At 41.5% G+C, this 22,785-nt stretch overlaps 1 protein-coding gene across 1 annotated transcript; it reads left to right on the forward strand.

Annotated features, from left to right (window-relative positions):
- Positions 1 to 334: 334 nt before the first annotated feature.
- On the forward strand, positions 335 to 20,734 carry LOC104157132 (poly [ADP-ribose] polymerase 14-like). Its single transcript, XM_009704886.1, has 16 exons — positions 335 to 457; positions 549 to 582; positions 2,909 to 3,169; positions 3,740 to 3,976; positions 5,023 to 7,322; positions 9,837 to 10,073; positions 10,291 to 10,512; positions 10,967 to 11,030; positions 11,953 to 12,102; positions 12,825 to 12,887; positions 14,257 to 14,424; positions 15,705 to 15,911; positions 16,000 to 16,608; positions 17,159 to 17,304; positions 18,636 to 18,810; positions 20,445 to 20,734. The coding sequence occupies exons 2-16, from the start codon at positions 561 to 563 to the stop codon at positions 20,732 to 20,734; spliced, it is 5,151 nt and encodes a 1,716-aa protein (XP_009703188.1). The 5' UTR covers positions 335 to 457; positions 549 to 560.
- The last annotated feature ends 2,051 nt before the right edge of the window (positions 20,735 to 22,785 follow it).

Consider the following 22,785-nt stretch of genomic DNA (forward strand, 5'->3'; position numbering starts at 1 on the left):
AACCCTGGCTGGAAGAGGGTGGGCAGGGTGTGGGGGGGCCGGTACTGGGACCCTTGTGCTGCAGCCCCAGTGCGGGGCTGCCCGTTGGGCAGCGGTCAGGAAACGTGTGACGGAGCTGAGCTTTGCACCTCTGGGGGTTTTTTGCAGAAATAATATCCTCTGCTGCTCTTCTGTTTCTTTCCAGGAGGAAAGCCGTGTGTGTGTGCGTTTAAAGCGCTCTCATTTTGTGGTACAGTATATGTGTTCTAGTGTAAAGGTGGAAAAGTGCTATGCAATATGAAGTTGTATTTCTATTCAGATTGTCACTGTGGTTTTTTGGTTTTATTTAGTGAAGCAACGAGTTCTTGAGAGACAGTCTCATAAGCTGTATTTGAGAGAAAAAGGTGAATTGAAGTTAATTGTCACAGAGCCTGAAACAGCAGTAGCTGCATTTGAAGAAAAATTAGTTCCCACAAAGGTGAATAAAAACTGTAATCCTAACCACAGCTTTGAAATAGTGGTGTGAGTGTCAAATGAGTCACTGATATTTTGCTTTCGTTTTATTTTAGTCTCTGGATGCCATGAGCAATCTTCAAACAAAAGGTAAAATGTTATCCGTCACTCTGTGTGCTGATTCTTCATAAAACAAAAATGTTGGTGCTTTTCTCCACACACAGCTCCAGTTCTGTGGGGAGTTGTGCTGAGAGTTTGTGAGTTTGGCAGCCTGGCTCGGGCGATACGGGGAAAGGTGTCTGGCCAGGGACACTCCAGACTTGATCACTAAGGATGGAGTTCACCTTGCCAGACTTGGACCATGCATCTGGTTTTAGCTTCTAAAATAGCTTCTAAATTGTTAATAAATTCTAAAATTAATTCTTCTAAAATTATTAAATTTTAGCTCTAAAATAGCTCCTTAATCAGAGGAGCATCCCCAGAGGAGGATTTAATTCCCTTATCCCGCATAACTGCTCTAAGATAAGATCTGTGTAGAAGCGCCTAGATTGAAGGTCTTAAGCGCAGGTCTGGTGTCTTGGTGCTCCCTACAGTTACGAGCGTCTGTAAAGGCAAGCGATGCATCTCCCCAGTACCTCAGTGACTTTGGTTAGGTCCTCTTTCAGCAATATTCTGCTAAGCTTTATGATTCAGAAAGCAGTCTAGAAAACAGTACTGCACACCCAAATATACCCACATCTGTGAAGAGTAAAAAATCAGCCCCAAGACAGACCAGTTAATCAGGAAGTTCTTCAGTAATTACCCACCTATCTTTTCCTTTCTGTATGAAGTCTTGTTCGGTGCTGTTTTGGGTGGTTTTTCTCTTTTCAAAATTAGCTACTCAAAGTGGTAGTAACTATTTTTTAGTTATACTAGCTTGCCAGGGCCCTGAAAATCTCCAGATGCTGCTCTTAATTGCTGCGTTGGGTCAGCCTAGCTTTTGGTTTCGTTTTTTTTTTTGTACTTTCTTCATTGGACAGGGTGGAGCAGACGATTCCTGTCGGTGATCTAGAAATTAATAACTAGCATCTATAGAGGTATTGCTTCTGTGATTATTTCTTTTGTTTTCCTCTTGTTGGGCTTATGCTGCTAGGCCTTCAAAGGCAGCTGTCCTCTGTAAATGTTATGGCTTTGGTATCAGTAGTTGTTGTATCTTGGGAGACCTTGTAAACCCGGCGAGCAGGCAGAGCCAGCCTGTTTGTGCAGCTGCCTGCTCGAGCCATCCCACCCCATGTCTCTGTCTCTCTCCTTGGGGCTGCCCCCCATGGCCGGCCTGTTGGGCACTACCCCAGGATTTAGGGATTTTTGGGGTGTTCTTGAGCAAAAGCAAGCAGAGACCTTATACCCCACGCACATCGCCGTCAGGTGTACAGCTGCTGCACCGAGCTCCTCTCCCCTCAGTTGTACGTGTCCTGTGCCACAGCCGGAGATGGTGGGTGGCCCTGGAGGTTTACACTGAGGGCGGTGGGTGCCAGGGTTTCATTCGATGGTCGTCTCCCCTCATCCCCGCCCAGGATGTGCTAGTTTACCAAACTGAGAGCAGCTTATGCTCCTGCTTGTGTTTGTTGGGGCAGGGAGTGGAGAGAGAGCTGCCTTTGTGAGTATGGCCATCTTGAGCACCCTGGGGTGCCCTTTGGTCTGTGCCGGTCCCCCGCCACCCTGCAGTGCTCTGTGACCGCCGTTTTCCGTGACTTGTTGGACAGTTGTGTCACCGCATACCTGGGTGATGCTTTTAGTTTACTTGGGCACACGGATGAGCACATCTTTTCCATTTGGAGTTGCTCTCCTGCCTCCACCCTCATCTGTCTGCAAAGCTGGAGATGTGCCTTCCTCCAGCAGCTGCTGGACTTCTGGGGTACTCGGTGGGCACCCCTGTTTTATTTTCTATCAGCAAAATTTTGTTGCATCCCTGCCAGCCTTCTGTGCTCATGGGTCCTTCAGTGCCGTCATGCCACACTGATGTCAGGGCACGGTGGTCATCAGGAGGCTTTGCATCGAGTCGCGTAGAGCTACTGGTGGCCTGTGGTGCCTGCAGATGTCCCAGGCTATATTCAGGTTTGTTTTGCCTGCACCTGGGTTAAGAAATAGATGCAGAGGCTGCAGGGTCGCTCACAACCCTTACCAATGCCTGAGCAGCTGTGGCAAATTATCTCAGTGGTTTTTATTTTATTTTATGTCTCTGACCCAGAGACATTCCAGTGACCTTGGACTTGTTTACTCAAGGCTAATTTTGTGCCGCCAAAGAAGCTGCCTGCAGCCCCATAGGATATTGCATCTGGGCTGTTTTGGATCCCGAAATGTCCCGGGGTACCCTGCAGTATTGATTGGTTAGATGATCCCTTTTCTTGGGAAAGGAGAGGAGAGAAAGGGTAAGCACAATATGTTTATTCCAGGAAATGTATACCAATATGTCATGAGGCTTCTCTTTCTGTTGAAGATGATGCAGAAGCCTTGCGGAAAGCAGAGAGTTCTGCTCCAAATGCTGAAGTCCAGGAGGAAGCTGGCTCTGCGAGGAACATCGCAGAAAAGCCTGCAGAGACCTCGCCGTCGGTGGTGCTCGAAAACATACGAGATTGCAGCCCAAAATGCTTACGTATGTTGTTGGAGAACGTCAGTGGCCTGGCAGTAGATGATGACTTCATTGTGGAAATGATACCTGAAATAAATGTTGCCGTGGCTACCTTTATAAAAAGTATCGGTAAGACAGGGTGAACACCATCGTTCATTTCCATGTGTATCTATGAGTCATAGCTTTCAGAGTTTCATTCCTCTCCTGTTAGCGATTCAGTTTTAAAAAAGTACCTGGACTGTAGTCCCTCAAGAAATACATAAGTCTTATATACAGCTCCATGAAAATGCCTGTGATCTAAATGTTACGCTGAAAAAAGAAAATTGTGGCATCTTCAGTAATTGAAATCGGATGGGAATGTTTTATTGTCTCTATCTTATTTTGGGTTAGATGGAGAAGAATTAGAAGCAGACTGAATGTGGAGATGAGTTCTGCAAATCATTGAAGTATATAAAGTCTCCATTTCAGAAGACAGTGAAACAGTGAGAAGTGCTTAGTTTATACAAGAGGGGAACAGAGACACAATGGTAGTGAACAGCAGCGAGTAACATGGCTGTGTGCATTTCCCCTTTTTTATTACAACAGGGAGTTATTTGGTGGGAGAATTAGACTCAGCTCATTTCTCTGCCAAAAGTGATAGCTGGGGCTGATAATGACCCAGGAAAACACAGTCAGTTTGTACTGCTCTTCTGTTTACAGATACTAAAGAATTTGTCAAAAAATGTTCAGAAAACAAGAGAGTTAAAGAATTCAAAATGACTGCCAGGCTTCTTGAATTGACCCAGAGCATCAAGGCTGAAAACATACCGAGCAGCGTTTCCACAGACTACATCACAGTGTACTTCGAGAGCGCGCGGAACGGAGGGGGGTCCGTGTCGGACGTCCAGCTCTTCCCTGAGGAGAACTCGGCCATCATTACTTTCTGTGATCGCAAAGGTAACACTGTCCTTCGCCTGCCCAAAATAGCTCCCAGGCAGAGGACCTGGAAGAAAATTACTGCAAATTTGGGCATTAGGGGAAGCCTGGCTTGCTGTTGCTAAAGCCAGCGTACGCTGTCCTGTTCCTGGGAAGCACTCTGGATTTAGAAATACTGCTGCATGTCTAGGGTTTCATAATCTCTCTGGTTTTTTTTTTATGTTACCAAAGGTTCATTTTCATACCTGCTTTGTGCATGGGTTGTTCCCACTGATGTTTTTTTTCCCCACTTACAGAGGTTTTTATCTGCCATATACAACATTAATTGTACTTACAGGTAGAGGAAGCAGGATCTGTCAATGACTTCAGCTTTCACAGTTAGCTTTCAGAAAATAATTAAGGTCAAATATCTTCATTATCAGGTAATACTAGAGCTAAAGAACAATATTGTTACTATTCCTTGTGTTGAATCACCGTCCCATTTTTGTGCTAGCACAACCTCTGGTAAATATCTCTGTGTTAGGAGGCTCCTGGCTTAGTAAATTCCTTTACATATTAACCTAATATACAAAATATTCTTAAGCAAATTCTGAGAGTCAGAAGAAAAGCAATCACCCGGCAGATATATTTTAATTAAAAGTAATTTGGATCATTGTAATGTGATTTTTAAGTCCCTGCCAACATCGTAATTCTTTTCCTTTGTCCATTCCAACTGAAATGGTAAAAAAAAGTAAAAATGCACTGGCACAAAGAGTTTTATTTTGAGTTGAGAGTAAGGAGCATTTCATAGCAGTACATTGGTATTGTCCTGTTCTGTGGTGGGGTTTCCTTAGGAAATGAGAGCAACGTGTAGCTGCACAAGTAAATACAGGCACAAGCATATTTACCAAACTACTTGGAGCCAAGCCTCTTATATTGTCCCCTACAGAGTGGTTTGGAAATCAGAAAGACATCAAAATAGCTCTTTCAAATGGAAAAAAAAAATTTATTCAATGTAATAGTTCTAAGGACAGAGTCATTTGCTTGATTTGAAGTTAATGACAATATGTATGTGTGCTAACTTTTAGATCTAAATGCAGTCTTGGAAAAGCAGCATGTACTGGAACAGACACCAATTTCAGTGCATCCGTATTACCACTCCCTGGGGACAGCTCTCTATGGAAAAGACAGACCAAATATCAAGATGCCAGACCCCATTGGGGTACCACTCGATCCATATGTCTGGCAGTTTTTACAAAGGCAGGCTAAACTGATCCAGGACATAAACCATGAAATGGCAATTTGCCATTGTGAGCTCAAATGGCCCCAGACAGACTGTGCACACCCAGAAATTATGTTGTGCCCGTCATCATCTCTCTCCGAGCAGAAAAAGCCAATGATTAAGTTGATCAAGACATGGAAGCAAGATGCTTCTACTGAATTCTCACGGATTATGGCACGTTACATAGCTATAAAATGTAAAGTAAATTCAGTGGATTGGGAGGACGTGAAAAGCAGATTGGTGAAAGATGTTGCTTTGATCGTAACCGATATTTCTGAGGAGATGGTGGTGATTGCAGGTAACAGAGCAGCAGTGGACAGTGCAGAGAAAGAAGTGAGGGAATGCATGGAAAAAGCCATGAAGCAAAGTGAAAGGGAAAAACAAAGCATAGAAATTTCTGTGTCAGTGAACCCAGGGAAGTACACCATTCTGCACAATGCTGGGCTAGAAGAGAATATTCACAAAGAATATCCGTGCTTAAAGATCTTCTATGATGACACAAAAAAAACTGTTCAGTTGTGTGGATTACCTGCAGAAGTATATAAAATCAAAGCTGACTTACTGGAAAAGGTATTGAATATGCCATGTACATCAGTTACCGTTGATCCCCATGTCTTCTACTATCTACAGCGTGTAGATAATAAAACAATGTCGGAGATTTTATTCACTAGGAAAAAAATTAATACTTTTTATGAGCTTGAGGATGATACTGTGTTGCTATTTGGGGATGCTCCCAAAGATCTTCTAGAAGCAGAACAGCAAATAAAGACAGGCTTAGGATATGAGTGCATCAGCGTGGAGGACAGTGAGGTCATTAAAAAGCAGCAGTGGAAGAGTCTTCTTGCCTCCTTGCATAAGAAGTACAATTCTTCCCAGGAAACTCTAGTCATTGAGGAAACTGTTGGAAAAGAAAAGAAAGTGATTATTGCTGGCTTCTCTGAGGCTGTAACAGAAGTTTATCAGAAGCTTAATGATTTTATAGATAGAAACACACACGTGGAAAAAGTAATCCCGGCTAAGTCAGTGGTGGTAGTGCAGTTTGTAGAGAAGGAAAAATCCCGTGTTTCTATTGAATTGAGGAAGAAAGGTGTGACAGTACGTTTTGACACCAAGACACCGTGTATTTCCCTGAGCGGACCAAAAGGAGAAGTGCCAAATGCAGTCACCACATTTGAAAAAATTCTGTCATCCTTTTACTTGAAAAATGTGTCAGTTGATAAACCAGGAGTCAAAGAGCTCTTCACTGAGAGGAAAGATTCATTTGTTCTTGAGGCAAAGCAGAAATTTAACTGTTTGATTAGGCTGGAAGAACAACAACAACAACAACAACAGAAGGGTGAAAAAGTTGGTGGTAAAGAAAAAAGAAAGCTCTATTACAAGATAGTGCTGCCAGATGGAGTTGTAGTATCAGTTTGTAATGGTAACTTGTGTAATTACCCTGTTGATGTTGTGGTAAATGCATCTAACGAGGACTTAAAACACATCGGTGGCCTTGCTGAGGCACTGTTAAAAGCGGCCGGTCCAGAGCTGCAGCAGGAGTGTGATGAGCTGGTGAGGAAGAACGGGAGATTGCAGCCTGGCTGTGCGGTTATCACGGGCGCTGGGAAACTGCCCTGCAAGAACATCATTCATGCTGTCGGGCCCAGGTGGAGGAAGGAGGAGGCGGAGAAGTGCGTGTTCTTGTTAAAAAAGACAGTGAAGAAAACTCTACAGCTAGCGGAAACGTACAATCATTGTTCTATAGCTCTGCCCGCTATAAGCGGAGGGGTTTTTGGCTTCCCACTGGAACTGTGTACATATTTGATTGTATCCTCCATCAAGGAGACCTTAGAAGAATCCATGGGGGACAGCAGGTTGAAGGAGGTTCATCTGGTGGATGATGTGGAAGAAACAGTTCAGGTTCTGAGTGAGACAGTAAAAAAAGTGTTTACAGCTAAATCATCCTCGCCAATACTGCCAAAGCCATGCTCAGAAAACTGGAAGCTGAGAGAAAGCCAGGACAAGAGAAAAGAGGATCAAGAGATGGCTAGAGATGATCTGCAGATGGTTACAACAAATGAAGGACTTCGCATCCGAGTAGAGGAGAAAAACGTTCAGGAAGCCACGGTAGGTCTTTAATTTTCCTCTTCAACTTGATGTGAAGATCTTTAAATTTGGATAGAAAAGGAAGGATAGTAGGTTATATTGTACAAGGCAATTGCTATGTAAGGAAGCAACGGCTATGTGCTAGCTAAACAAGGATGCTAGCTGGCAAAACTGATGGATTTCAGGTTGGGATCTATCACTCTACAGCCATTTCTAGTGGGCAGCTGTGAATTTTGGGATGTTTCGTTTCCATCTAGGTTTTATTCATTCTCCAGATCTAAGGTCAACATGTAAAACAGTTTGCTTTTTTTTCTAAAAGTGAAGTATTAAAATACTTCCTAAAAATATTTCTATGATCTGTAGCTATCTAAGTTGGATATTATGGGAAATCAGCACCTGTCTGGGCTGCTGTTGAGAGTCATGCTAACAGGGAGGATGTAGCTTTTTTTTTTTTTTTAATTCCTGTCTCTTTGCATGAGTTAAAGACACAGTCTATGAAGAAGTTACTGGGGTCTAGAGAAGTGACCCCATAGAAAAGTGCATGCTTAAATTGTTTTGCCAAAGTCTAGACCTGGTTCTACTTTTTTTTTTTTTTTTCCCCCCATTTTCTTTTTTCATCCTTTTTGCTAATATAGAGTTTAACTACTATTCATCCAGACCAGCAAGACTCAATTTAGACCTCTGAGGTAGTTTCTTTCCCTTACGTTTTTTTCTTCAGTGATGCAAAGTGCATCTTGATAAATCTGTCTTTTTCAACAGCCCCTGATTTTTATACTTTGGGAGTTTAAAATCTTAAATTATTATTATTGTCCTGTTGTTTCAGTATTAGTTGTTTCAGTTGTCATTTTGGTGCCTATAAAAGCCTATTCCAATAAAAGAGCAATACTATATGTAAAAAAAAACCCAGCTCAATATGACACACTTTTCAAATACTTTGTGATTAAAACATCTCCGGTGGAAAAAAGCAAAGCAAACATCAGACTTCAGGGCTTTGCCTGTTTTACTTCATGAGAGCACAACCACCTCCCTTCACCTTGTTTTGGTGCGTGAGGTGCTGCTTTTCTGATAAAGGTGTACATAATCCCACTTCAGTGAAAAGGAGGAAAGGGACAATAAAATTTCTAACATATACCTTATACAATACATATATTTTGCATTCTGTGGTGATGCTAGAGAAGAACCACACACAGAACCACAGAATGGTCAGAGTTAGAAGGGCCCCCTGGAGATCCCCTAGTCCAACTCCCCTGCCAAAGCAGGGTCACCTACAGCAGGTTGCACAGGATCACGTCCAGGCGGGTTTTGAATATCTCCAGAGAAGGAGACTCCACCACCTCTCTGGGCAGCCTGCTCCAGTGCTCTGTCACCCTCAAAGTACAGAAGTTCTTCCTCATGTTCAGATGGAGCTTCCTGAGTTTCAGTTTGTGCCCGTTCTCCCTTAACCTGTTGCTGGGCACCACTGAAAAGAGTCTGGTCCCATCCTCTTGACACCCGCCCTTCAGGTATTTATAAGCACTGATGAGATCCCCTCTCAGTCTTCTCTTCTCAGGCTGAACGGACCCAGGTCTCTCAGCCTTTCCTCGTAATGTTCCAGTCCCCTCATCATCTTTGTAGCCCTCTGCAGGATTATCTCTGGTAGTTCCTTTTGTCTGTCTTGAACTGGGGAGCCCAGAACTGGACACAGCACTCCAGATGTGGCCTCACCAGGGCTGCTGGATGAGACCTTTCCAAATCAGACATTATCAAGACGACTATTACCAGAGTCTCATTAACTGTGCTGTGTTCCAGCTAAAGAAAGAACTTCTTCACTGTTAGAGTTGTTAGGCATTGGAACAGGCTCCCCAGGGAGGTGGCGGAGTCACCATCCCTGGAGATGTTCAAAAAACGTTTAGATGTGGCACTTCAAGACATGGTTTAGTGGACAGGGTGGCATCAGATATACGGTTGGACTTGATGATCTTTGAGGTCTCTTCCAACCATAATGATTCTATGATTCTGTGATGCTAAACGCACCCGCCTCCCACCCAAAAGAGAAGCCAGCTCCTTCAGGCAGCTAGGAAACACTGTAAAAGCCACGGGAGTAAGTAATCTGTGTTTTGTACTTAAATAACACAAGCCAGAAGAAGGAGCAATGCTGCAGCAGTTCTTCACAAGGAAATATAGGAAAGGCAGGATCTGGGGAGAGGGGATGAGGCAGACCGCAGCGGTTGGGTTTATTTCGCCTGCCCAGACACTGAGATGAGGGGAGTCACAGCCTTACCTCCACTGAGGGCTTGGCAGCTCTGCCGGGATGGATGGAGGGAGGGAGGGAGGGATGACCTGCTCACGTGTAGGTGCGGTACCTGTGGTGTTGGTACTCGCAGTGACTCTGATGCTGCCTACCGTAGGTTTCCTACAAGTCCAGGAATACTCAGTGTGTAGAAGTGGTGCTGAAAACCAGGTTATTTCTCCATTGTTTTTCATGCTGTGTATTGCTTTGGTAGTGCTATTAGTCTCGATGCATATTTTCACTTGAAGCATGTAATTTTGTTGCAGACGGATGTTATTGTCAACAGCGTTGGCGCAGATCTGAAGTTTGGCGTGGGGCCTCTTTGCAAAGCTTTGCTGGAGAAGGCTGGACCAGAGCTCCAAGTAGAGTTTGACAAAGAGAAACAAAGACAGGTTGCTGATGAAGGGAGTGTGTTCTGCACCAGTGGATATGGTCTGTCCTGCAAGTCCGTGCTTCATGCCATAATTCCTGGGTGGAATCAAGGAAAAGGACAGCCCCTGAAGGTACATTTTAATTATTTACAAAAAAAAAATATTTTGAAAACAGATTTATTTAGGATCCTGTCCTGAAGTTTCAGGATTTAAAATGGTTAGTTTAGATGACTCCATTTACTTCTGTTGGAGTGACCTTAAAGATGCCTAGCTGCACTGAGAGCTTTTTCTCATACCAGCGTAGTCTCTAGGGAACTAATAAAAAAAGGATCTTTGCTTTGTTTTACAGATTCTAGAAGATATAATCAGTTACTGCTTGAAGAAAACTGAAGAACTTGGGCTGAAATCGATCACTTTCCCAGCTATTGGAACTGGAGGATTTGGATTTCCTAAGACCACTGTTTCTAAGCTAATGTTTGATGTGGTATTCAAGTTCAGTAGTAGTCACACTCGGAAGGCTCTCCAGGAAGTTCATTTTCTCCTGAATCCAAAAGATATGGATAACATCCAGGTAGTTCTTCTCAGGACAAATCCATCTGTTACATACTGTTCTAGTTACGCCTTAACAAAGTATTTTAGTTACATTGCTTGCTTAAGGGAATAATTTAGCACTTTCTTACTGCTGTGGGCTGCTGACAGTGGGATGTCTCTGCAGTGTCTCATGCAGCGTCTCTGAAATATAAACTGTCAGCAAGCACGAGCTGCAGACAAAATTGGCCTCGCTGCTGGCACTGTAAACACCTGTAGATGCTCACTCCTCTTTTGACAGAGGAGTTCTGGCAACACAAAGACGGTATCTGTTATCACACTGTCCACACTGAGTCTTCCACTGTTATTAATGATACCTAAACACAACTGTAAAATGTGTCAGATGGCTCAACAACAGCTACGTGACTGTTAATTATAGAAATACTCAATATATAAACTCTGAAATACTGTATTTGGTACCTTTTTTCTCTTCTTAGGCTTTTACCATTGAACTAGAACATAGGATCGCTGAAGGCTGCAATGCTGCACCACGACGGTCAAGTAAGTTGTTTAAGGGCAGGAGGTGGGACACGGGAGAACATAAATACTGTAAAGTGGTTTTATATATATCAGGAAACAGTCAAAATGTCATCAAGACACAAAGCTTTTTTTTTTTCCCCCCCTCCTAATGGACTGGCATTCTTAAACTCCATTTGTAAAAATCTTAAGGAGGAATTTCCATTGTTGAGGGCATGCTCATCTCTTAGTGAGGCCAGTCTTCTCACATGGAAGAGAATATCCTGGTAGAAGAACCATTAGTTTGTCTTACTCAAAGGGTGTAAGAACTTGATATCACTTTGCTAAACAAGCCATAAATAACATGTATTTCTGTACCTTTAATCTCCTATATAGAGATATACAGAATGGATATTTTCCTTTGTTTATTAATTGATGGTAGCGTGACACAATAGCAAAAACACGAGTGAGCTGCATCAGTGGCAGAGACTTATTCATAAGAATATATAGCTCTTTCTTCTCAGTTGCTGTGAGGATCAGTGAGATCAAGTTCGGAGTGTGCAGATAAAATAGGAATTAGATAAGTTTAGACTTAGTAAGGAACAGTTTTATATCTGTGAGGATAAAGATGAAATAACTTAGAAAAGTGGTGTGATGGGATCTCTGTTACTGGCAGTGCCGAAGGTGGATGCTTCATAGTCCAACCCCAAGAGTCCTTTCTGAATTTACATAGCATGAATTTACAGGAATAGAAATGGTTTTACTTTTGCGGTATTTAAATGGGAAGAATACTGTGTGTTCCTTCTTTCAGAAATGGAGTAAAGAGAAAGGCAGAGACTCATTAGGTCCATCAAACTGACCTAAAGCATTTTGCTTAAAAGGATAAGTTGAATTTTCCATCAGTGGAAGAGAGTAATACCCCAAAGTAGAGGAGAAGTGTTTTAAGGTATTTTTCTTTCCCTTGCAGGTTTCATTAGGCCTGTTTCAACTGAAGTATCGGGATTTCATGAAATGCAGATTGGTTCCATTACACTCCAAGTAATTAGTGGGGATATTACCAAGGAAGATACAGAGGTTATTGTAAGCGTATCAAATTCAACATTTGATGCCACATCGGGTATTGTATTGAATATGTATTTCTTTAGTGATAAATTTGGGCTAGTTTTTAGAAGGGGGTTGGGGAAAGAATTGTCCATATGTGAAGCTTTTATGAAGTATTTTTCAGATGAGAGAGAGAGAGAGTTGTGATATAGTCAGGAAATAGATCTTAAACAGATTTTTTTTTTTTTTTTTTAATGTGTCCTGAGAGTTCCATTTAGTTTCCAAACCACTCAAACAGAAGGCATCCGACCAGATTTTTCTTGTTTAAAAACAAAAGTGCTTAAATAAAAGGGAATTTTTAGATAAAATACAATTCTGAAAAACTGCTCTTGTCCTAATATGCTTCGCTGTAAGCCAAAGCCCTGGTTAAGTAAATTGACCTGTAAGAAGCAGAGGATTCCTTGGTGACATTGTGAATTGCAAGCATGAAAGACCTCAGATGATATGATTCAAAGCAATCAGAGAGTTTGGTGAGGGGCATACTATTGGCGGGTGAAATGATGATATAGGAGTTATTCTTAATGATTTCTAATCTATAATGAAAGCAGTGTTCTTTTTGCAGCCAGTGCAGTGTCATGGAAGGTACTTAGGGGAACTGGCAAGGGTTTGCACTTTGTGGGATCTTGCCATATGAGAATTTGGGGTATTTGTAGAGTACAGAAGTTGGGTAGAGTTTTGAGCAGAAATAGCCAAATTGACTTAATGAATGTGTATGCTTTTCTTGTATAATAATTTAAGGGGTCTTCAAAGCAATTATGGATGCTGCTGGTTCCCAAGTAGAAGAAGAATGTGCTCAATACGGTATGCTAAAGCATGCTATTTTTGATTAAATTATTTTTTTTTTGTTCTCTCTGAAAACTTAAAATTTTTTTATAATTCTTACTCTGACAGTGTAATTACTTTATCTGGAAAACATAGCTTTCACTTTTAGGAATTTTGAAAAGTCCTGTTGTTGTTTTGACACCTACTTTCAGAATTTTTCTTTTCACAACGGAACAGAAGATGGATATAGTTTTCTGATGCTAATAAGTACTGGGAAATTAATGTAACTTAAGTTCTTTACCCCTGAAATTACTCAGGCATGTTCCTGATTTAAGAACAGCAACAGTCCCATTGACTTGAGCGTAATTTTTAAGCTTATCCGTTGTCAGCTACAGGAGAGCTGAAGTTTTGAAACTGAACAAGGGGGTGGAACACTGTCTTTTGGTGTAAGTGTGTGCAGGACTGGCTTTTAAAAAGCTAATAGCAAATCTTCACATATTCACAAATACATAATTATTTTTTGTTGAAATAATGTAACTCTGCTTATCACCCTGATGGTGAGTTCTTCTGTAGTCTGCGTTCTGCCAGACCAGTAGAGCAGTAAAATCCCAACTCACTGTGGTTGGCCTCTACGAGCACAAAAATGAACACGTTCTGGTTGCATAAACAAAATGTTCCTGCTCTAAGTCCAGAAGTTGACTTTCAAGGTGGAGTTTCCTGGATGTCTTTCCCAGCCGTTGACTCTGCAGGCTCTCCCCATTTATCAGCCTGATTTCAGTGCATGCAGAGCATCTTACAAACAGTCATTACCTTTGTGACCACTGAAGTGGTATGTAATTCCGTGTTCATCAGTCCGTTCATCCTCACAATATGACTCCATTTTGAGGTGTTTGTAATCAAACATGAGTGCTCTGAAAAAACACAAACGTCTTTTTAAAGACTCCGTATCACAGTTCTTAGATCGGTTGGTCATTATCTTAGTGATATTATTTTAACGATTCAGCTCTTCTGCAAAATAAGAGTTTGAGCTTTCAAGGAATAAGTGTCATAAGAAAAGATTTCTTGTATAATTGAATTGTGGACACTCTATTGGCATGCTTTTAAATAAAAGTGAGCTGTATTTAAATTCAACATAGATTCGTAAGTTGTACTTAATAGGAAACTACTTCGTAGCACAGATCTTGGGAAAGTAGAAAACACGCAATTACTTGAATTACTTTCTCAAAGAAATTCTGCAATCAGAATATTTACAGAGAAAACCAGAATCAACTAAAACCACAGTAACATATCTCACAGTGGATTTCTTTCCACTTTTTCTACTTCTAGCATAAACATAACCAGCTGTCTTATCAGAAGAGATAGCCACTTTGAAAATGTTATGTCTCCTTCTTTATCTTCTCTTTTTCAGCTGAGCAGTCTCAAAGTGGCTTTATTACTACTCAAGGTGGAAAACTGTTGTGCAGTAAAATCATTCACTTGATTCACAATAGCAACGTGAAGAGTCAGGTCTCCAAAGTGCTTAACGAGTGTGAGCTACGGATGTACAAATCTGTCGCCTTCCCAGCAATTGGAACAGGTTTGTGCTTTCGTGGGAAAGCAATGAGGGCTGTGATGGGGTTAGTTCAGAAACTGGGACAAAGTTAATACCTCTGATATGGATAACAGTAGACTTGTACAAGAAACTCTGTAAACTGTGATTTGTGAAAGTTCATTGTCGTCAGTTCAAACACCACCTGTACACTTCAAAAATGCTGCTTTTTAAAACAGTATAAATATTACAGTCAATATTGATTGAGCAAGAACACGTAAAGAAAAGGTATTTCTCCATAAAAGACATTCTGCCCCAAAACAGACCGTGTATCTGAGCTGGCCACCCTGCACCTTTTTTCAGACTTCCCATAGACCTTGCTTTGGGATTTCAGCCACACAGAAGGGCTGGGTTGGGTTTTGTAGGTGAAGAAAGCTGGAGTTGTCCTGAGACCAAAACCTTGCCTGGCTGACTATGGAAATTGTGGGCTGGATAGAGAATACCTGCAGTTTACACCTTTTGTAGGTCTTGTTTCAGCCTACCTGCTCCAGCGGAAGGCTAGAGGCAGGTTAGCTTACTTGGCTTAAGCTTCTGGTTAGCTTGGGGAGCAGGGCTTGGAGAAAGGAGGGTATCCTTCTCAGACCAAGGCTCTCCTTGACTGGAAAAAGAAATCATGAGCTGGTCCTTGCTCAGCATGCCAGGTTAGGGTAGGAGCTGCTGTGCGGGTCAGCGTTTGGACTTCATGTGATAGTTATGGCAGGTCCCCGGGACTGCCACCATCATCTGCCTACTGGTGTCATGACGGCTGTCCAAGGGATGCTGTGGCTGAAATTGGCAGGGGTCCCACTAAAGTTTCAGGATAAGCTTTAGGTTGCACTTCAGGCTTGTTGTAGGGGAACGAGAGCAGTTGCTTTGAGCTTGGTGTTCCTGTTTGTATGCTGAAGTACACTGCAGACTTGTGCCAAAATCCTCTGCTGATTTTGATTTGGTTTTACTTTGGTACCTGATTTAAAGATGGGGATAGAGTTTGTGATACGTGGCTTTAAAAATATCAGGGGATGCTAAGGCTGAAGTGCTTATTGGAGTCTCAAAGTAAACGTGGGGGCAAATCCCAGAAGGGCTTCCCGGGTCTGTGTAGGGTGTCAGCTCCTGGAGCTCACAGGCTTAGGTGTAAAGCTGAGGTTAAGCCTGGGGCTTTTGCCAGAAAGCACAATGGGGGAGGAGAGAGGGGCACCAGTCTGTATGAGCTGGGGATGTGGTCTCCGTTTTCTGGATGCTGCCTTGATTTACGTACCGTTCACTGATACGGGCCTTTTATTTTTGTTTAGGTCGAGCAGGACAGAGTCCAGCGAAGGTAGCTGATGACATGTTGGATGCTATAGCGGAATTTGCAAGCAAAAGATCAGTACGGCATTTGAAAAAAATTAAAATCGTCATCTTCCAGACAAATATGCTTAGAGACTTTTACGAAAGAATGAAGAAAAGAGAATATTCAGATTCACCCACAACAGATTCGTGGATGTCTATGTTTAAATGTAAGTACGTGCGTTTTCTGTGTGCATGGGCACATAAAACTAAAGATCTTTTATTTAAAACTAATAATTAACATATATTTCTTCACAGCATTTTTCTGGGGCAAAACCCAACCCACTGAGAAGAAAAAGCCCCTCGTTTTGGAGAAGAAAGTTGATATAGCCACATTTCAAATTTGTGGAGAAAGCCAAAAAGATGTGGATGCAACTGAGTCCTGGATAAAGAATTTAATTTTAAAGGAGCAGATTGAAAACAGTATTTCAGATGAACTAATTGAAAATTTTGATGAGAAACAAATTGACGCTTTGGTAGATCTCCAGAGAAGAAATCATGTTACCATTCAGCTGGAAAATAAACTTTCCCCCCCTCGCATTAAAATTTCTGGTATTAGCAAGGACGTCTGCTTGGTTTATATGGAAGTTCAAAAAATGATCCAAAAAATTAAGGATAATGAAGAACAGCGATCCAAGGCAGAACTTGTTTATAACCTGGTAGAATGGAGGTATGCAGGAAGCAATGATAACTTTGTTGCTTTTGATAAACTGACAAATATGCAGCTGGAGGATGCCAAAATAGCTAAAAAACCACATCTTACTGTCAAAATTAACAAGAACAATTACAAGGTGGATCTGAATACTCTACAGGCTAATGATGACCATGGCAAAACTATAAACATTCAACGTGTGCCAAAGAATGAAGGTAAATTACAGCTTTATTAATAAAACCCCATTTTTATAGTGCTTATTGAATGATAATTCTGATAAATGCAAACTCGGGTATTCCAAATAAGTAGGCTATTCCATAGCTTTTTCCCTATTTTTTTTTTTTTCCCCTGGGCATGCCATAGACAGCAGGTTTAGTTTCACTAATTAGTGGCAGGTATGACTGAAATCAGAGTATCTATTTTACATACAAATATTATCCATACATATGCCGCTAGTGAGCATAGATTTCATAAGCGTAAGTCTGACAAAGGAAGTGGTGCATGAAGAACACGTGAAATTCTTCTGTGGTTTTCAAACTTGTTTTAGTTAGATATTGGTATGGGGATAATTAGACTAGAGAAAACGTTAAAGACTTAACAGTGCGTTACAGAGCTAGCTCTGTATTGAAGGGAGAGAGCATTCTTGGAATAAAGTATTGTGTATGGTACTGTTGTCTCAGCCCTCTATATGCAGTTGGTTTGTCGGATGTGCCTACAAAACTGAGCTAGGTATCTCTGATAATAAAGCAATCTCTTGTTTTGCAGATAAGCAGACAATAGAGCTCCCTGTGCAGTGGGAAGACATGCAAAAGGAACGGGTCAAACTGGTGAATCTCAAGCCATCATCTCAGGAATATCTGGAAGTTCAGAACAAATTTAATAAAACCTGTTCCAGCTTTGTCATAGATAAGGTGAAATCCTGATGGGGGGCAGGGGGAAGTGAATTCTTGAGCTGAAAACACTAATATACTTTCTAAATATTTGCTTGTAAGGTGTCTGCAACGTAATACACCTTTCATATGTTAGTCTCCCTTGCACTGTACAGGGTGGATATAAATCAAATCAAATTTCCTCCTAAGAGTTGCCCTGCCATTTCTGCCTTCTAATAGTGCAAAACCAGTGACCATCAGTCTTCAGGCTGACTCTGTGTTTAACTAATGTGGTACTCACTGGTTAATGTGGTATTTCCAATTAGGAAATGCTGTATTGAAATGGAAGCATGAGCAAACACATTCAGAATACAAAGGAAAACGTAAAGTCCTTGCAGACTGGCTATAAAGTTTTTTGCTGTTTTACTACTTCTTCCTTGTCATTCCCAGAGCCTTTCAGGCTAGACGGTTGGTTTTAACCAAAGTGTCAGGATTTGATCTTGCTTATTGAAGAGTCTCCAACACAGTGCACAGAGATTTAATTGCCAGGGAGAAGATGGAATTATTCAGAATTGGGAGGAGCAATAAATAGGAGAAAATACAATGAAATTAAGAGGGAGAATATGTGTTTGAAAAATTTTTTTCCATCATGAGGTTCAATGAGCATGGTCACTAAGACACAAATAGAACAAAATATTAGTGTACAACAGAAAAAAAATCGGGTAATGACATGAAGTCTTTTTCCATTGAAAATGGAAAGCTGTTACAGCAATGCCTTTAAGATTATACTTCGATGCAGACACACTGTTTCCCCCTGAGCTATATTGACGTTGTTGCATAGGGAGCCAGCAACATCTATCCTCCCACTAATTCATTTTTATATAGAAGTTTCTTACGAGTTACTAATCTACACAGTAAAGGAAGTAATTTTGAGTTCCAAGCTGAGATCTAGAAGAGAAACTTAAATTCAACATAATGCTATTGCTACAGTCTACCCTTTAGTGAGAAAATAATCAGTAAATATAATTAGGATATAAAGAAGGCATCTTGCATCATTGCCTCTAGCAGTGGTACAACAGCCTATTTCTAAAAATGACAATGCAGAGCTACCATGATTGCCGGTGTACCTGGTATATAAGGGAAGACAAATGTATGCCAAAAATTACCAAGCTTGAAAACCTCTTGTAAGCTACTTTGGTTTCTGATTTTTCAGGAGGCTCACATATTCAGTTCCCCAACCTAAACCACACACTAACAAGGCATAGTGAAAATTACTGTCACACTTTCAGTTTGGTTTGGTTTTGATGCTTTCCTGCCATGATAAATATTGGTCCCTAGCACTATAAATATAGTTCTATTTTGTAACTTTGCAGGTTGAAAGAATACAAAATCCCTTCCTCTGGCAGACATACCAAATAAAAAAGAAATCTCTCTGTACAAAGAACAAAAATCAAAATAATGAGAAGTTGCTCTTTCATGGAACAGCTGTATCCTCATTGAACACAATCAACTACAATGGATTTAATCGTGGGTTTGCTGGAAAGAATGGTGAGTCACTATCCAAAGCAGTTAATTTCCTAGGCATGTATGAGGTGCTAGGGAATATCAATATTATAGTGCTGTCAGCACAACTTGAAGACAATAAAGTTGGAGAACAAAATAATAAACAACTCCAGAGCATAATCTGTATGGACAGAGGAATTAACCTGCTCAATTAATCCCTTGTTGATGAATGCCACCACCTAGAGGGTATCCAAAAAAGCTCAACTACTCTGAAGTCAAGCCTGGGGAGCTTTTGAGAAACGTTTTGTATAATCTGCCTACAAAAAGGAACAAGGACTGCTGTTCAACATTCTCAGCTGAGATACCAACCACTAGCTGCTGGTATCTCACCTCTTCTTAGAGAAAGGCAAGTAACAATGTAGAGTTGGAGATGCTTCTCTTGTTGCCTCCAAAGATAGCAGCACAAGCAGTCAGAAGATCCCACTCCCCTACCATTTTTATGCACATGAAATCAGTTGAAATTCATGAATTAATTCTTCTCCTTAAATAGTTGTTAGGGACAAGTCTTAAATATTTAGCAGAAAGACTGTCTGCATTAGTTCAAAGATTGTTTTGTCCAGTTCCTCTAGTACAGTCATGTTTATTACTTGGTAGCATTCAAAGATGAAGGACAGGATCCAAAGAAGTGGAACTTGGGCTGAATTGAGGTGCCAGTTGCTCTTAGAAGTCTTGCAACCTTACTTCAAAAGTCCTTACTTTCTGTTCTTAATATTTTCTTCCTTAAGATGCAATTGTACATGCCTAGGGTTGACTTGATCTTGAGAGAGCTGGACAGCCTAACTCCGAACTAGTTGACACTTCAGTGTGGTCTGGATCCAAAAGCAGATATTTCTCTGGATCCTCTAGAGGTACTTAGGCTGATGTTTTCTTGAGAAAATGAAGCCCAACATACACAAAATCTATCAGGCTGTGCACAGATAGAAATGGCAGCCACCATTTGTTTTTAAAACATGACCAGAGGAGATGTAGTTTCACTTTCCTGCTCTTTGGTAGTGCCAGGAGTTTGGATTTACTCAGGAAGCAAGAGCCCTAGATCCCCCTGTCCTCTCTCTGCCTGTGAGTACTGACATCCACTTCTCCATCTCAGCCACGATTTACAATAGGAAAGGCACACTTCCCTTCTGTCAGGCTGGGGTAGCCATGAAAAAATATCCAAAGACCAGAGCAGCCGGGTAGGAAGGACCTGTCTGGCTTGAACAGCTTTCTACCAGTGTCAGAAGAAAGAAATCTGTCTCGGACAAAGAAATATGATTCCTCTAACTTGCTGTAAAGTGTAACTAGAAAACTGTAATTACAATTATATCATCATTTAAAGTTGAAAAGGCTCTGAAGACTTGCAATTTGATGGATTGCAGACAAGGCAATCCATCAAAGGCAGAGAGAGGAACCCTTTTCCCTGTAGGAAAGGGCAGTCAAAACCTGGGATACTTACCTCATGTCTAAGTGGATTCATATTTGATTCTGATACAAAGGATTATTACTTAGAATTTGCTGTTTAAACTCTAACCAAATTTATAACATCTGCAGAGTTTTTTTTTTTAAAAAAAAGGAGGAGCTTGAAAGATTCTTACGGGAATAAGAACACTAACTACATTTGAAAATGTTGTCTTTCCAAACAGATGCAGTCATTGGAAATGGAACCTACTTTGCCGTGGATGCAAGTTATTCCGCTCAGGATACTTATTCCAGACCGGATATCAATGGCAGAAGATACATGTACTTGGCTCGGGTCCTCACTGGGCAGTACTGTGCTGGGAGCAGGGGGCTAATCACTCCACCACCAAAAAACTCAGCAGATCCTACTAACTTGTATGACAGTGTGGTTGATAATGTCAATAATCCAACAATGTTTGTCATATTTAATGACATTCAGGCATATCCTGAATACCTTATTACTTTCAGAAAATAGAATATTCTTAATAGTCTGGAAAGTTTTAGTGCCTTTTACATGTGGGAATGAACAGGGCAATTCTTGATTCTCGTTTACATCTAGGTTTATTCAACTAAGTTGTTATTTATCTATGCATGTGTTTAAATATGTCTTCAAATTATCAACACAATGAGGCCAGGATAAGCAAATATTTCCAAACATGCTATTTCACTACACATTTCAAATTCAGTAATGCAGAGGTGTAGGCAAGAACTGTGAGAAGAGTCCTGACCTCTTCCTATGCAAGGCAGAGGGGAGTGGTAGGAGAGGGAGCTGCTCTGCCTTACCCGTGGCCTGAAGTAAGAGGTGTAGGCTAGGTCCGTGCACCTAGGCATGTTCCTATTTCCAGTATTCACCTTAAAGCACCAAGTGGCTGGCTGCCTGTGAGGATTTATTGAAAATACTCCGTGTTGGGGGAATAACCTTGCTCACCAGCAAAGTTTTCAGTCATTCTCAGGGGTCCCCTCACCCTTGTTGGTGCTAAGAATCCCAAAGAAGAAAAGTCCAATGTTGAACACATGCTTTGCATTCATTGCTTCACCCCCCCTTACGCTGTTGTGGCATACTTTGTTATTCCCTCGGTAAAAGTTCCTATGTTCATGCCCATTTCTTAGGGGCATTATCCGTGTTACCCCACGTTACGTACATCCAGCTTCCACATACGAAGTCATTGCTTCTGGAATTTTCAAGACAGCAAAGAGGGACTCAATTTCTTCTTAACCCTTTTATAGAATTACCAATTTGTAGAGAGTCATCTCTCTACATACAGGGTATAACTCAGTTACCACTCTTAAACCATTTGAAAATTTTTAAAGTTCTGTAAAGCAAGTAAATAATGGCATTTGTACATCTTTGCAAGCTGTACGCTTAATTACAGTGATCTTAAAACTGCCAATCAAAAGCCAAATACATATGATGTTAATAAAAGTAGTTTCAAACAGCTGTGTTGTATTACTGAGTCATTTGCAGAAAGGAACGTACTTCAAGTAGAAGTGTTGCTTTACATTGGAGTATGTTACAGTGATGCTATAAATAGTGAGAAGCTGAAAAGGCTTAGAAGGCAAAATTGTTTTCTTGTTATCATGTGAATGACAAGATTTGTGCATACAGACTCCGGGTTAAATTATTCTGCCTTAGTCCAAAGGAGACCTGTGCTGCAAATAGCTGCCAGGGTGTCTTAAAACTGCACTGCGATGTTCTCATTGCCTGCCAAGGGGAAAAATGCTTACGGTATCTGTAGGTGGCAGGTGGCAATATAAAAAAATTCTGCTCTTAGCAGCAGATGCCTGTGCAACACTTCAGATGAATGTCCTGCATAAATTCCTATTTAAAGCAAAAGAGAGTTTAGCTCACTCCTGCTTTAATAGGTTTTGCTCCCTGTGAAAATGCAAGACCGCTTTTCTCCCTTCTCTGCATTTTTGGGGTGCTTTTCTGTATTGTGGAAACACTGGAGCAGGCGAAGCGACTCAGTTTAGCTAACAGCAACCAGGCGTCCGCCAGCTTCTGCCCCTGCTGTCACCGAGCTGCTGGGTGAGCTGGGCCACACCGCTTTATATTTGCATTAATATAATTATATAATGTAATAATTCAATGTAACTGAATGCTTGGAAAGCAGCAGGAGTTCCAAGATGAAGCACTACAAAACCCCAGATAATTTTCATTCCCGGTGGTGGTGGTAGAAGTTTCTTTACCAGTTTCTGTAGTAGAAACTTGGGGATGCTCTGTTGTGCAGTGTTTGTGGACTCAGAAGGTGGAAAAGGCCGTGTTGCGTAGGACAAATGAAATCTCAGCCCCGGACCGGGCTGGCTGCAGTGGGCTGGCCGCAGCGAGACCTCTGCTCCCAGGCAGTGGGGTTTCAGACTGACGGCCTGGAGGGAACTCCTCAAGGTGCAGGGCTCCCACGGACAAGGAGTTCGATCTAGGGGAGAGAATGAGGGGCCTTGCTTGAGCGGGGGCCCCGGCGCCCCAACCTGAAACTGGTTTTAGTAGCGGCAAGGCAACCAGAGCCCCGTGGGTGCGCTGAATCTCCC

The sequence above is a fragment of the Cariama cristata genome, unplaced genomic scaffold (assembly GCF_000690535.1).
Source record: "Cariama cristata isolate BGI_N322 unplaced genomic scaffold, ASM69053v1 scaffold18657, whole genome shotgun sequence".
NCBI classification, from domain to species: domain Eukaryota; kingdom Metazoa; phylum Chordata; class Aves; order Cariamiformes; family Cariamidae; genus Cariama; species Cariama cristata.